Here is a 14,988-nt window from a genome sequence, read left to right as displayed (position 1 = left end):
GGCCTGTAAGGAGCTATTTAGTGTTAAATGGTATTCTAAATTGTAATTTTGACAACGTAATACACAATCATTGGCAAAAAGCCTAATGTCTACACCGATGCAGGACGCAAGACCATTAATGAAGATTAGAAGGAGCATAGGAGCCAAACAGACACCGCTGGGGAACGCCGGATGTGATGGTTACTGGCGCAGAAACCTCGAAGTTAATAGCTACGAACTGTAATCGATTAGTCAGGAAGTCTTTTATGCAGGTGACAATTAAATTATTAGCTATTGTGTACCTTGCCTTCAAAATAAGTTATTGTGAATAAGTTTCTATGCAGAAGGATATGTCATGTATTATTTCAAGTAGCTGAGTGGCTGTTGAGAGTTCGGACGAAATCCATGCTGCAAGGGTGGCAGAATGTGTCTGCTTTCAAGGAACGTTGATATGTGCCTGAGGATTGTATGTTCAAGAAGTTTACAGGCTGTACAGGCAGGCGAGATGGGACGGAAGTTGGAAGAGTTGGTTTTACTGCCTGATTTCTGCACGGGAATTACTTTGGCTCTTTTTCGTTCGTTCGGAAGGGTGGCAGTTCATAGTAATTTGTTAAAATAAAATACAAGTATCTTGCTAACAGTTCTGCATATCTCTTAAGAAGCATATTGGGTACGAACTCACGACCTATGACTTTCTTAATAGGCAAGTTAGCAAGAGGTTCAAGATTCCAGCCTCGGTAATTGTGAGGTTTTTGAACTTTTCATCATATTGGTCGACGGGTGGTACGTTGCCGTCATTCACTGTGAAAATTGACTCGAAGTAGTCATTTAGCGTGGTCGCGAATCCAAGGTTGTGTTCTTAGGAAGCTTGGTTATCTTCGCGTTGCTTAGGGTGTATGTAATCCCAGAACTTTCTGGGAGAATGTTTTAAGAAGCTAGGAGAAGTGTTAGCGAGGTAATTATTCTAGGCTGCTGACATTTTCGCTTGCAATTCGCTGATTTCAGTAGAAAGAATGATTTTACTACTCGGTTCATGTTTTGCTCATGTTTTGCTCATTTGAGAAATATAGGGTCCAGTATGTTCGATAAAGTTTCCTGAACACGTTTAGGCTGTGAAAGAACTTGACTAAGGTTGAAATGGAGCATTATATTGCAAAGAACTTCGACGCATGCAGAGGGTAATATCATGACCAGCAAGTCAATTTCAGATAGATTTAGATCTAGTAATATGAGTCTTGACCCATGTATATAGCGCTGCATGGAGCTAAATAGGTCGTTCAAGGCTTCAACATCTGATGCAGGACTGTGATAAATAAACCTCGCAACAAAAGGTGAGTGACCTGAGAGTTAGTGTGCAAAAACGATGCCTTAGCATCTTGAACTGCTGGCATATTCACAAAATGAATATCCTTTTATTTTTGATAGGACGGCCACTCCTCCACCTCGTGTTGTTCTGACTTTCAGAATGAGTATGTAATCTAGTGCAATTATTTCGGCATCAGATATGTCCCCTGCTAGCTATGTTTCAGTTATTCCCATGAATTATGGTTCGAGGCCGAGAAGCAGTGATTCCAGAGAATCAGTCTTGTGAACGATGCTGCCGGAATTTGTATTTATAAAAGTTATTTGTGGCGTTGTGTGCGGTGACGTGGGCGTAACGCATGTGTATGTCTTTGTTGATTTTTTGGGTCTATAGGGGTGCTTGCATCAGGATCCACAGTGACTTTACTGTTTGTTTCTGGATCCCAGCGCTATAATCGTTCTTTTATGCGTTGCTTATTGTAGAGTAAGTGCACCTTGTCACCTTATTTTTATATGCTTTGGCAGAATCCCATAGTTTTTTTTTCTGACATCTTGTACGCAGTCTAAGAAGTCTTCACTAATTGCGTACTCCGAATTTTCAAGCTTGCGACAATTTTTAAGAACTCTTGCTTCGTCTCGGAAATCAAGTAGCTTCAAAATTACTGGTTTAGTTTTTTTTTTCTTCCCGCTTTCCTAGTCTGTGAATCCGTTCAATCCCCTCGGATTCAGTCTTCAGAACGCCCTCGATAACTTTTTCGTTTACTACTGCCTCGAGTGGGTCATCGATTTAAGTCGGGTCCTCTGTAATCCCATAAATGATCAAGTTTTCTCTGCGAGGACGGTTTTCAAGATCGTCTAATTTTTGCTCAAGAGCGCATACTACTTTCTGCAGGTTTGAAATTTCGGCCATACAGGATGCGATTTCATTTTCAATGATGGCAAGATTGTCTAGCTTTGCGTCAATACAGATTAAGGGTTTCCACTTAATTTCCTTCAGATCTTTTGCAATGACTTCCATTGCCTTGAACGCAGGTGCGTGTCTTGACCAGGGTTGGTTTCAACGTCTCCATCTTGTATTAGTACATTCACGGCGAAAGATGGAATATCGTACTACATAGGACAGAGCAGCCTTGGACACGGTGGCATTATCAAGCAAATCGCGTTCAAACGCAAACATTTCGTTTACCGCTTGCTTACCTGCACGAGGAAACTTGTGCTAGTTCCGGAGGAGCCCTTGTTCTGAATAAATGAAAATAAATTATCCAATTAAAGCGACCACTAAAAACTATGATTTGTGCTTTATTAGCAAAAGTAATGTAAATTTCTGAAGGTCTTCCTAGTAGTTCTTAAAGTTAGAGATTTTAGTGTTATTTTCGCTGGAAGTGATTGGCTAGTAAAAATTTTGAGGGTCACAGGTGTTCAACACATTTGTCGTTAATTCCTCTCCTTTCTCTCCTCCAGTTCCAAACCTAGAAGCCGTAGAGGTCGGCATACTATTGTATATTCCTGTGTGAACTCGCCTGGGTGGTTTGCAAACTTATACAGGAAGGAGTGTTGTTCACCGCAATGTCGTATGGCACGGCCCTAGAAAGCGGGGGCAGCAGACTCTGATGTGCACTTATCAACACGAAACCAATCATACCTCGCCGGCCTGTCCGCTACACGAAATTGTCTTTGCACAGGTAATAACAGTGCGCGTCGATCAATTCTGCAGTTGGTATGGTATATCTGGCGACTACTCTGTATCATTTGTGAAAAATTGTAGTTCTCAACTGTAAACTTGTGGCAGTAAACAAAATTTAATCCAGCTGTTATCTACACTTAATTCTGTTCTGTTAAGCAGATCAAGTGGCAGCAGGAATATCATTCCTTTCAACAGCAGCCTGATAGTTGAGCTCTGTACGAAGGAGCCACAAGCCTCAGCGTCACCATGATGCATATCGTGCTGGTGATGAGGATCTCCGCTTGTGGCCAGTGAGGCGCAGTTTACAAAGGGCCGCTTTTCTGCGCACAGTTCTTCGGTGTGACGAGAAGGGTTCTTTGTGTTTTTGTCTTTCCTTGATCAGACATGACTCTTTTTTTTTGCATCGCTTTTGAAATGCTACAACCTCATTTCGACACACACGCTTTGAGGGTATGTAGTGTATAGTTTATTCTCAGAAGCAGCCCTAATTACGACAGATTCGAACATTGCCAGGGGCAGGTCTTGTAGCTAGGCTTCGTGTGTTTGTTAAACGAGGAATCCGATGTATGCTGTGCATGTAAAAGTGTTGCATGGTTATGACCATTCTAGTTTTGTATCTTAGAGTGCTCTGTGTGTTAAAAGCAACTTTTATTCCACACCCTTGACGCAATTAAGTTATAATGTTCACCTCCTATGGCTTCATGATGTGGCAACCAGTAGTGAAGCAAGCCCTTTGCTAAGCCCCTCCACCGTGGCATAGCGCACAAACAGCCGTCTAGTATCATTATCATGTACACAGATATCGCAGTGACTGTGCTCTCCATTGCTGCCGGTTATCTCTACACCAGCGAGAATGAAGTTCTCGAGCATGTTCGGACAGTGGCGTGGGTCGACCTCACCCATGCATGGTGAATGTGGCTATACTATCCCATCGCCGACAACGTCAACACTGTGAAAGTATGACTTACAGCACTGCAAAAGCGGCGCAGTGCGCTCTGCTAAGATTTATGCGAAGTGACTCTCCGTAGAGACTGTACCTGTTTGGAAATATGTCTCCTGCATATTAAGCGTGGACACAGGTGAGCGCAAGCCCACCAACATACCGTACTATCGCCGGTGATTATTAGCAACATTCCAGGGACCCACTCTAAAGATTAAAGCGACGATTTCCTCGGTGCCTGCGCACACAGGCATCGAAGGTAACGTGTGGACTAAGAGCGATGTGAGGGCAGCTGCATGGAAAATAGCATCCTCAACGAATGCTCTTATCACCCTATCGGTGCACACACCTGCCTATTGGACCCCTCCGCCTTGGAAGAAATTGCAAAGAAGCGATGCCGCAAGGCTCTTCCGCACCTCCGCGGAGAACGAGAAGACCGCGGCGAGGAGTAGGCATGCCCTATTCTGCCTATCCCATACGAGCGGCCGAGGGGCACGAAGACTTTAGTCCGCCGGCTCCCAACTCACACTGCTCTAACCCCGTTATTAAGACACAAGACTGACAGCAATTACCAAGAAGAAGAGATGTGCCATCGCCGCCGAAGTCCGGCGACCTCTATCCACATCATATGGGAATGCCCTTGTTATTCGTAGCTTCACAGAAAAATTTCGCAGAGCTTCATGCAGCTCTCGGCTCGGCCATGTATAGCGCCCGGGTCCTTCTAGTTCTTTATGACAGCCCGGCCGTCGTTCTACTCTGGGCAGAGCTCGAGGAATTTGCGGCAGAAGGCGGTAGCACGAAGCTTTACGGCAGTCAGTAACGCCTCAGTCAGTACCCATGTCGGCCGCCGTGATAAATGTCAGGACACATGCCAGCACAAGTGGCTCGAAAATGTGCGTGTGATGGATTTTTGTAGCGAGAGCTACACTACGCCACCTCTTCGAGCCTTCAGCATGGCACACCTTCAGCTCAGTGGCGGCGCCGTGGCCTTGATTCGGTTAGTCACGTGGTGCGGAGCAGCTCCTGCTGCCCGTGGCGCGGTGCACCGGTGAAACCGAGCTGTAGTAGCTGTGCGCATGGGCCCTGTCGAGAGGGGGAGGGGGGTGGGGTGAGTAGTGAGGAGGAGAGATATCGCGGCAGTATAAGTAGGCGGCTCGGCTGAGCTCTCGCGTCACTCCAGGTTTAACCAGAGCTAAACCGCAGCCAACTTTTAATGAAAGCGTGTGTCAATTAATCATTCAATCAATGAATCAATCAATCATTCGATTAAATTGACAACGTTACAGCTAATGCCCTACGCAAACTATTTTTCCTCCGACGTGCTCTGAAGCTCGGCCCCCCCAGTGTACGTTCACTTTCGTATAACACTATTATTCGCCCTATGTTAGAATATGCCGTCATAATCTGGGATCCTTTCACTAAATCTAACATTGCTAAATTAAACAGAGTCCGAAAGAAAGCAGCACGGTTTATTTACAATTCATATAACCGCACATCTATCACTGCACTTCTTAATCAAAGTGGTTTGCTTCCAGTCTCTCACAGAAATCACATCTGTCGTCTAAAATTTTTACTTCAGTTAATCAAGGGTCAGTACAATATTGACACATCCAATATTATATCGTTCTCCTCAGGGTACGACACAAGACAACGCCATGATTTTACAGTAACACCATTAAACGCACGAATTAACACCTTTAAGTACTCCTTTTTCCCCAGAACGATTGCAGACTGGAAAAATCTAACTAATGATGCAGTAACCCAAACTTCTCTAAAAAGGTTTGAAAGCCACCTCTAACTTTTTTATAATGTCGTACCGCTACATTTCTGTGTTTCGTTTGTACTTTTTGGAATTGTGTTCTTGATCTTAAATTGTTGATCAATTGTTCTTGTATTGTTTGCTTGTTCCTGAGGTCGTTTTTGTTGTTTCCAGAATTTATGTATTGTGTGCCCACCCTGCGAAGGTCTTGTAAAAGATCGCAGTATCAATAAATAAATAAATAAATAATAAATAAAATAAATGATTGACTAACTAATCAGTTCCAAGCAATGTGCACTGTTCGAAGAATGCGCATGCGTATTTCATGTAGTGTGTTTCATTAAACTGGGAATGTTTCCGTCAAATTTCTCCTTCGCTGTACACCTTGCACCAGTTCACATGGTGCATTTAGAACCGATACACATGGCTATCTGTGTAGTGGTTAAAAGAGCCATTGACAATATGATCTCCTCCCTACGTGTATCGCCCTTACAAGAAGAACTTTTTATACGTTCTACTTATCAGAGTTTATCCTTGGGCTTAGATTCGATCTCACGTTAGATTGCAATCATAGGCTGTTTTCCAAGAAAAGTATACGAGACAACAATCATATATCATGAAAAATATCTATTTCTGATTTTTAAGAAAAAATATGTAAATAAATTTTCGACTCAATTAAGGCAGGATGAAAGCTTCGACTATCACATTGTGGCACAAACTGGTCCTACAATACTGACAGAGTTTCTATGTTAGAATGCACATGAACCCAACCCGGCCAGATTATGAATCGCTACAGCTTTCATCCATGAGACCTACCCTTTTTCAGCCGAAAAATGAGCAAAATATTCGTTCTGGAATATATCTAGAAGTCGGTTTGTAATAGAACAAGCGGGCGCTGGAAGCGTCAGTGGAAAAACTGTCATAATGTTAACTACTACAGCGCGCCATCGCGGCTGACAGAGAACTTTGACATTGGAGATATCGGCCCAGTAGACGTGATTTTTTGCACAGTGGCGTGGCACAGCAGCTCCACTACTGCACCTTTTATCCAGCATGAAGCTGTGGAGTGAGTATCTCACTTTCTGCTGTGCCCCGGTAAATACGGTATTTGGCCTTAATACAAAAATCCACTCGCCATATTGAGTGTTTTCATTTCTGCGTGCTACCGACAAAGAATACCCACGTATGTGTCCTTCGAATTTTAATATTTGACTGCACCTGTGTTTCTCTGACATGAGTGTTATATTTCACGTACCTTTACTCGCTTTACTATAGCTTTAAATCACTGAGACGCAAGAATATGTAGATGTGTACTGCTTCATACTGGAAACTTCACCGCGACGAATGCTTTTTGTTCGACTGGAAGCTTCTCAAGAACCGGATGTGCGCGGTAATCAAAAGAGAATCACGAAGGTCTCTTTCCTTAGGCTCTGCTTACCTCATTAAATCGCCGAATGCACGTATTTATTGCGCTATAAATTTACTGCGAGGTTTTTGAAGATTTTGATTGCACTGATTGTGTGGTACTGTATAGCGGCACTGTGTAACGCATGGTCTTCAGCCATCTACATAGTGTGTCTTTTTTGGAGCACCCGCAGAGCAACACACTGTATACCAAGCTTGTAAATTTGTCCCCTTACCAATTTTGATTCCGGGCTTGTTGCGTCGATAACAATGTATACTTTCTAAAGGGTTGGCTGTTGTACTGCACACTGTACTGTGCATGATTTGGTTGTTGGAGCATTGTTCAAGCTCCATGCCTTGCGCCTTTGTAACATGTGTTGTCTCAGGTTTCATATATATATATCTCTTACTGACTAATAAAACCACTGAGGACATATCTTTGTGCAAAATATTTTTTCCATGTGGTTTGCAGCTGCACTCTCACACGAAGAGGTTCAATATGTGCCGTATACGATTTGCATGTTACTTGTCTTCATAAATATATGGTAGCACTACGGCGGAGGTCTTTCTGACTACGAGTCCAGACTATGAGCTATCAGCACGGGATCGAAGATCGGATGTGAGGGCACATTTGCGGCAGCATTTCAATTAAGGTCTTTTAAAAAAAAATGTGCTGTGTAAATTGAGGTTACGTTAGAAATACCGCCCGTGGTTCAGTGCATCATGTGCAGCGATAAGACGTTAAACCACACATAACGCTGATGTTCCCGCATAGAGTGAACAACCTGCTGGTGGTGATACCAGCAGCTTGCTTAGTCGACTGTCATCGGCGTAAGAATGACCATGGCTCTAAACGACAATATTGTTACGGGGATGTTACGGCGGTAAGTCTATATTGGCGGCTGCTCTGAGATGACCAGCACTCAGCTCAGACACCGAGGGCCCAGCTACCAACTGTCAACGTCGTCGTCGTTCAGCGCACCGCCACTTCTTCGTTCACGATTCGTAACCAGTTCAAGAGTAACCAGTTAATCGGTAACACTATCCTCCTCGGCTGAAGGCAACGTCCCGGTGCGTGTTAGGCGTGCGATGTCGATGGTGGGTGGTAGGGCTTGAGGCGAGCTACATGAACGACTTCGGACTTCAGTGGAGCGGACGTCGACTTTGGGTGCAGCGGCGTGATTTCATACGTTACGTCGGTCACTGCCCGTAATACACGATAAGGACCTGTGTAGCGCGGCAGAAGTTTTTCACATAGCCCCACACGACGGGATGGGAGCCAGAGCAAGACGAGAGATCCGGCAGGGTAGCGCACATCACGGTGCAGGCCATCGTAGCGGTGTTTTTGAGCCTCTTGGGAGGCGGAGAGCTTGTGACGAGCAACCTGGCGGGCGGCGTCTGCTCGGGCGATAGCGTCACGCGCATATGTAGTGACAGGGCCGGCTGTGGGCAGCAGAGTGTCGAAGGGCAGTAAGGGGTCTCGTCCAAAGAGAAGATATAAGGGCGAGTAACCAGCGGTATCATGCCGCGAAGAGTTGTAGGCGAAGGTGACAAAAGGAAGCTTACGTCCCAGTCCCGGTGGTCGTCGGATACGTACATGGCGAGCATGTCTGTGAGCGTGCTGTTGAGACGCTCCGTAAGGCCGTTCGTCTGAGGATGATAAGCAGCGGTGAACTTGTGACGAACGGAGCACGAACGAAGGATTTCGTCAACAACTCGGGAGAGGAAGCAGCGGCCACGGTCGGTAAGGAGTTGACGGGGAGCGCCATGGTGTAATATGACGTCGTGCAGAAGGAAGTCAGCGACGTCAGTGGCGCAGCTGGTTGGAATGGCGCGAGTGATCGCGTACCGCGTGGCATAATCGGTGGCGACGGCAATCCACTCGTTCCCCGAGGAGGACTCCGGGAAGGGCCCAAGTAAATCTAGCCCAACACGAGAGAACGGGTCGATCGGGATGGGAATCGGCTGCAGGTAGCCAGACGGCAGGACAGCGGGCTTCTTTCGGCGCTGACAGACGTCGCAAGCGGCCACGTAGCGTTGGACGGAGCGGTACAGACCAGGCCAGAAGAAACGCCGGCGCACGCGGTCGTACGTACGGGAGACACCAAGATGACCAGCCGTAGGTGCGTCATGCAATTGTTCGAGGATAGTGGACCGTAGGTGTCGGGGAACAACGAGCAAGTGCTCAGCGCCATCAGGTCGCATGTTGCGGCGGTACAGCGTGTTCCCGTCCAGCAAAAACCGGGCCAGAGAAGTGTCCCGCCGGTCGGTGTTGACGCGGTCGATGAGAGAGGTGAGGGTGGGATCCAAGCGCTGTTCGTCGGCAAAGTGGGAGAGGTCGGAGATGGAGAGGACACAGGCACCCGACTCACAGTCTGTAGAAGGAGAATCGACTGGATAGCGTGAGAGGCAGTCTGCATCTTGATGGAGGCGACCGGACTTGTTAACCACGGAAAATGTGTATTCTTGCAAGCGCAATGCCCAACGGCCAAGACGGCCAGTAGGGTCCTTGAGAGAGGAGAACCAACACAGGGCGTGGTGGTCGGTTATAACAGTGAATGGGCGGCCGAACAAGTATGTGCGGAATTCTCCAATGGCCCAAACAAGAGCCAGGCACTCGCGTTCTGTGATGGAGTAATTCTTCTCGGCGGAAGAAAGAAGACGGCTGGCGTACGCAATCACGCAGTGCTGGCCGCGTTGTCGCTGAGCAAGGATGGCGCCAATTCCGTGGCCACTGGCATCGGTGCGAAGTTCAGTCGGGGCAGACGGGTTGAAATGGGCCAATACAGGAGGGTTGGTGAGGACGGCGATAAGGCTGGAGAATGCAGTAGCCTGCTCTGGTCCCCAGGAAAAAGGAACGCCTTTCTGCAACAGATTGGTGAGAGGGCGAGCGACGGCTGCGAAGTTCGGGACGAACCGGCGAAAGTAGGAACAGAGTCCGATGAAGCTGCGGACACCGCTGAGCGAGCGGGGACAGGGAAAAGCACTGACGGCACGAACTTTATCAGGGTCAGGTTGTATGCCACTCGCATTCACCAAATGGCCGAGGACTTTGAGTTCGCGGCGGCCGAAAGTACATTTTTTTGAGTTGAGTTGAAGACCTGCGCGGCAGAAAAGTGCCAAGATGGACGAAAGGCGAAGCAGCTGGGTTTCAAAAGAGGGCGAGAAAACAATTACATCATCTAGGTAACAAAGACAGGTCGTCCACTTGAAGCCCCGGAGTAACGAGTCCATCATCCGTTCAAATGTGGCAGGGGCGTTACAAAGGCCGAAGGGCATGACCTTAAATTGGTAAAGGCCATCAGGGGTGACGAAAGCTGTTTTCTCGCGGTCTCTTTCGTCAACAGAGATTTGCCAATACCCGCTACGAAGGTCGATGGAAGAAAAGTAGCGAGCACCATGTAAACAGTCCAGGGCATCATCTATGCGCGGAAGGGGATAGATGTCTTTCTTCGTGACCTTGTTGAGATGACGATAGTCGACGCAAAACCGCCAACTTTGGTCTTTCTTTTTCACAAGCACGACAGGAGATGCCCAAGGGCTGTTTGAAGGCTCGATGATATCGTTGGCCAACATCTTGTCCACCTCCCGCTGGATGACCTGGCGCTCTGGTAGCGACACACGATAAGGCCTCCGGTGTATAGGTCTTGCATCGCCGGTGTCAATGCGGTGAGTCACTACCGATGTTTGACCCAGAGGAGCAGAAGCGAAGTCAAAAATGTCGGCGTAGGACACCAAAAGGTTGTGAAGATCCTGTGCATGCTCGGGGCAGAAATGGATTGCGGAACGTTGGCCGGGATGTCGGGCGCTTGAGAGACAGTCGAAGGCGGTCCAGGTGAGATAGCAGTGACGGTACAGTCGGTGAGAGAAGACAAAGTAGCAAGCGATATGCCTGCAGGAAGAACTTGTGGTGACAAGCTGAAGTTAAGGACAGGAAGGTAGGTGCTATTCTTGGTGACGCTCACGATGAGGTGCGGAAGAACAACATTGCGGGAGAGAACGACATCGGCGAGTGGGCAGGCAAGATAATCCCCATCAGGAACCGCAGGAAATGGTGACATAGGCAGATAAACGGCAGAGTCGGGGGGCAGGCGAGCGTACTCGGTGGAGCGAAGGCGGGGCGTGGAGCTTGAGGGTGTGTCGGCTGAGCTGAGAGGCAGGTCTAATCGTAGAAGGCCGCTGGAGCAGTCGATAAGTGCAGAGTGAGCGGTTAGAAAGTCTAGACCAAGGATCACATTGTGAGGGCAGTGTTAGAGGACGGTGAACAAAACTGGGATGTGATGATCGGCAAGAGTGACGCGCGCAGTGCACAGGCCAGTGACGGCAGCAGTGCTGCCATCGGCAACGCGAACGGTGGGCGAAGCGGCAGGGGTCTGAACTTTTTTGAGGCGACGGCAAAAGAATGAGCTAAGAACCGACCGAGACTTGGGCACCAGTGTCAATGAGGGCAGAAACGGGAACACCATCCACAAAAACGTCGAGCAGATTACAGGGCGAAGGCTGGGTCAGTAGAGGATTTTCAGGTCGGGGCACCAATGCAGCATCACCTCCGGGAGCTGCACTGGCTAGTTTTCCGCGAAGCTGCCTGCAGAGGACGGTGAGTAACTGCGGTGCGGAAGAGGTGAGCGGGAACGGTGGGCTGTCGGGGAGGGAGAGCGGCTGGTTCTACGAGGAGGCGGTGTGGAGTCGGCGCTGGGTGGGTCATTCCGAGGCGTGAAGCGACGGGGTCCATAGTCATAACGGCGGTCGACGTAGGGGAAAGGTCGGGGAGGTGCGGACCAACGGCTGCGGCAGTGGCGAGAGATGTGGCCTACGCGCGAGCACGTAAAGCAGATCGGCCGGTCGTCAGGGGTACGCCACTCATCCGGATTGCGATACCTTGTGTAACTTGGGACGAAGGTGTTGCGGGCCGCAGCAGTAGCGACCACGGGAGAGATGGGGCTCGCACTCCGAGGTTCGACGGGACGATGGCTGGAGGGCATGCCCAAGTTGGCGACCTCCTGGCGGACGACAGCTTGAATAAGGGATATTGTGGCCAGGGTGTTGTCCGACAAGGGCGCGTTGGTCGTAACAGGAGCCAGGGCCTCCAGTTCACGGCGCACGATGCGAGTCACGTTGTCGGGGTTTGAAGGCTGCCTCAGTGTCAGCAGGTCCTCGCATGTGGAACTGGCAGCTGTGTTAGGCAGGCGGTCAAAGCGGTGTGCAACGCGCCGGTGCTTGGCCTGCTCGAAGCGTCGACACACCTGCAGAACGGAGTCAACCGTAGAGCAGTCCCGGCATAGAAGAAGGTGGAAGGCATCGCCGGCAATGCCTTTGAGAATGTGGCCTACCTTATCGTCTTCGGTCATGTTGGGATCCACCTTTCGGCACAGTGCCAAGACGTCTTGAATGTATGTAATATATGATTCAGTGGCCGTTTGGGCGCGAGCTGCAAGTTCTTTTTTGGCAGCAAGCTGACGGCCAACTGGTTTCCCAAACAGGTCGCGGAGCTTCTGCTTGCAGGCATCCCACGTGGCAATTTTTTCTTCGTGGGTTTCAAACCAGACGCGTGCGGTGCCGGCAAGATAAAATATCACATTGGCCAGCATCAGCGTGGCGTCCCACCTGTTGTGCTGGCTAACACGCTCATAAAGCGAGAGCCAGTCCTCGACGTCCACGCCATCTGTACCGCAGAATGTGCCCGGGTCGCGAGGGTGGGCTACGACGACAGTTGGCGCGGCAGGCGCAGACGGAGGGGCCGGGTCGGTAGTCATCTCGCCGGTTCGGCCCGTCGTCTCGTCGGCTCGTCGGGTCGTCGGCATGTCGGCTCGAACCCGCGACCTCCACCAAAAGATGTTACGGGGATTTTACGGCGGTAAGTCTATATTGACGGCTGCTCTGAGATGGCCAGCACTCAGCTCAGACACCGAGGGCCCAGCTACCAACTGTCAACGTCGTCGTCGTTCAGCGCACCGCCACTTCTTCGTTCACGATTCGTAACCAGTTCACGAGTAACCAGTTAATCGGTAACAATATATTTAAAAGCGACGGAACATCTTCAGTACAAGGTATTGGAAAAGTTAACAAGCACCTCTAACGCCCAAAAAGCCATGCAGTTTGACCGTGAAATTTCCACGGAGCTCTCATCGCGTCTTGCAACAGAACGGGACAAGAGTGCACACCGGCGGATGTAATGAAAGCACAACTAGAACTTAAATCACTTCAGTAAGTGAGGTATAAACTTATAAACGAGAACTGTGAATACCAGAGACGTGATTACAGGGTATTTCATTTATTTGTTCCCACTTCCTCCACGCTATTAACCTGACCCAAGCAAAAAGGCCAACACGGGACTGGAGTGTTGACATACTTAAATGCGTCCAAAGTACAAATATCAGTGCAATGAAACGCACCATTGCTGTCAATAAATAACAACTATTTGTAAGCAAACAAGGGTAGATGCTTCTTTGCTCTAAAATATGATCAGCCTCGTAAAAACTATAGGGTAGCGAGTTTCGGACCTAGACTGTGTGCAGGAAATCACTGCTTGTAAAATCATTACTGTAAACAATAATATGATGCAAGCTGATACCGCGTTAGAGACATTGAATTAGCATGACGACATGCTTTCGTCGATAGCGTCCCCGATCTGAATTATGTCAGCAAGGTTCTCATTCGGTGTTTGCGGATCAGCTTTTATCTGAACATTTCGGTGCGCCGCCGCGGTGGCTCAGCGGTTATGGTGCTCGGCTGCTGACCCAAAAGACGCGGGTTCGATCCCGGCCGCGGCGGCTAGAATTTCTTTGGAGGAGAAATTCTAGAGGCCCGTGTACTGTGCGATGTCAGTGCACGTTAAAGAACCCCAGGTGGTCGAAATTTCCGGAGCCCTTCACTACGGCGTCTCTCATAGCCTCAGTCGCTTTGGGACGTTAAACCCCATAAACCAAACCAAACCAACATTTCGGTGCCTGCAATATCACTCTGACTTTCGAAGGTTAGTGTGACCTTGATTGATTGGTTTAAGGGGTTTAACGTCCCAAAGCGACTAAGGCTATGAGAGACGCCGTAGTGGAGGGCTCCGGAAATTTCGACCACCTGGGGTTCTTTAACGTGCACCGACATCGCACAGTACACGGGCCTCTAGAATTTCTCCTCCAAAGAAATTCTGGCCGCCGCGGCCGGGATCGAACCCGCGTCGTTTGGGTCAGCAGCCGAGCACCATAACCACTGAGCCATCGCGGCGGCATTTATATATATATATATATATATATATATATATATATATATATATATATATATATATATATATATATATATATATATATATATACAGGGTGCCCAGCTAACTTGGACTAACGTGCCCAGCCACCGCGGCGGCCCGGTTAGTGTGACATTCATTCGCCTTTTTTAATGCTAAGAATTACATCTAAACGTGCTTCATTTTCTTTTTTGATGTCATTTGTCTCAATGAGAGTAGTTTTAAGAAAGGGGTTGGCTACATAAAAGCTTTTGGTGATGTAATTCCTGCTTCTTCTAATTTCATCTAGTTCGGTACGTTGATTCCTTTCGCCTGACCGAATGCTCCGTTAGAATGATCCTTTAACGGTTTCCCACTCAGATATCATTTCTTCCCTTAAATCATTACACAATTTCGACATTTTCTTAGCCATAACACCAGGCAGCAACGACATCCGTATTATAAGCACTTGAACGTGCGTTAATACATATTGCCACGTATCATTGTAGCGTCCGTTCGTTCGCGCAAGGCTGCAGAAAAGGGGTGTTATGATTTTTGTTCGTGACGCGAGAAGCGACCGGACTAATATCGATTGTTCACAGCCATGAACAGCTGCATCTACGTGTGTCTAGATTACTCTAGATGATCTCGACCTGTTATCTCGAAGTTTCCTTGACGGCTTTAAATTGAGCGATGCCGCAAGC

At 48.3% G+C, this 14,988-nt stretch overlaps 1 protein-coding gene across 1 annotated transcript; it reads right to left on the bottom strand.

Annotated features, from left to right (window-relative positions):
• Positions 1–11,633: 11,633 nt before the first annotated feature.
• LOC149328307 (uncharacterized) lies at positions 11,634–12,893 on the bottom strand. The gene has a single exon (XM_089561967.1). It carries the CDS (start codon positions 12,867–12,869, stop codon positions 11,634–11,636), a length of 1,236 nt encoding a protein of 411 aa, XP_089418093.1. The 5' UTR covers positions 12,870–12,893.
• Positions 12,894–14,988: the final 2,095 nt, after the last annotated feature.

The sequence above is a fragment of the Amblyomma mixtum genome, chromosome 9, assembly GCF_055824585.1.
Source record: "Amblyomma mixtum isolate Tamu chromosome 9, ASM5582458v1, whole genome shotgun sequence".
Taxonomy (NCBI): Eukaryota; Metazoa; Arthropoda; class Arachnida; order Ixodida; family Ixodidae; genus Amblyomma; species Amblyomma mixtum.
The sequence above is the reverse complement of the archived record's forward strand: the minus strand, read 5'-3'. Positions and strand labels throughout refer to the sequence as shown.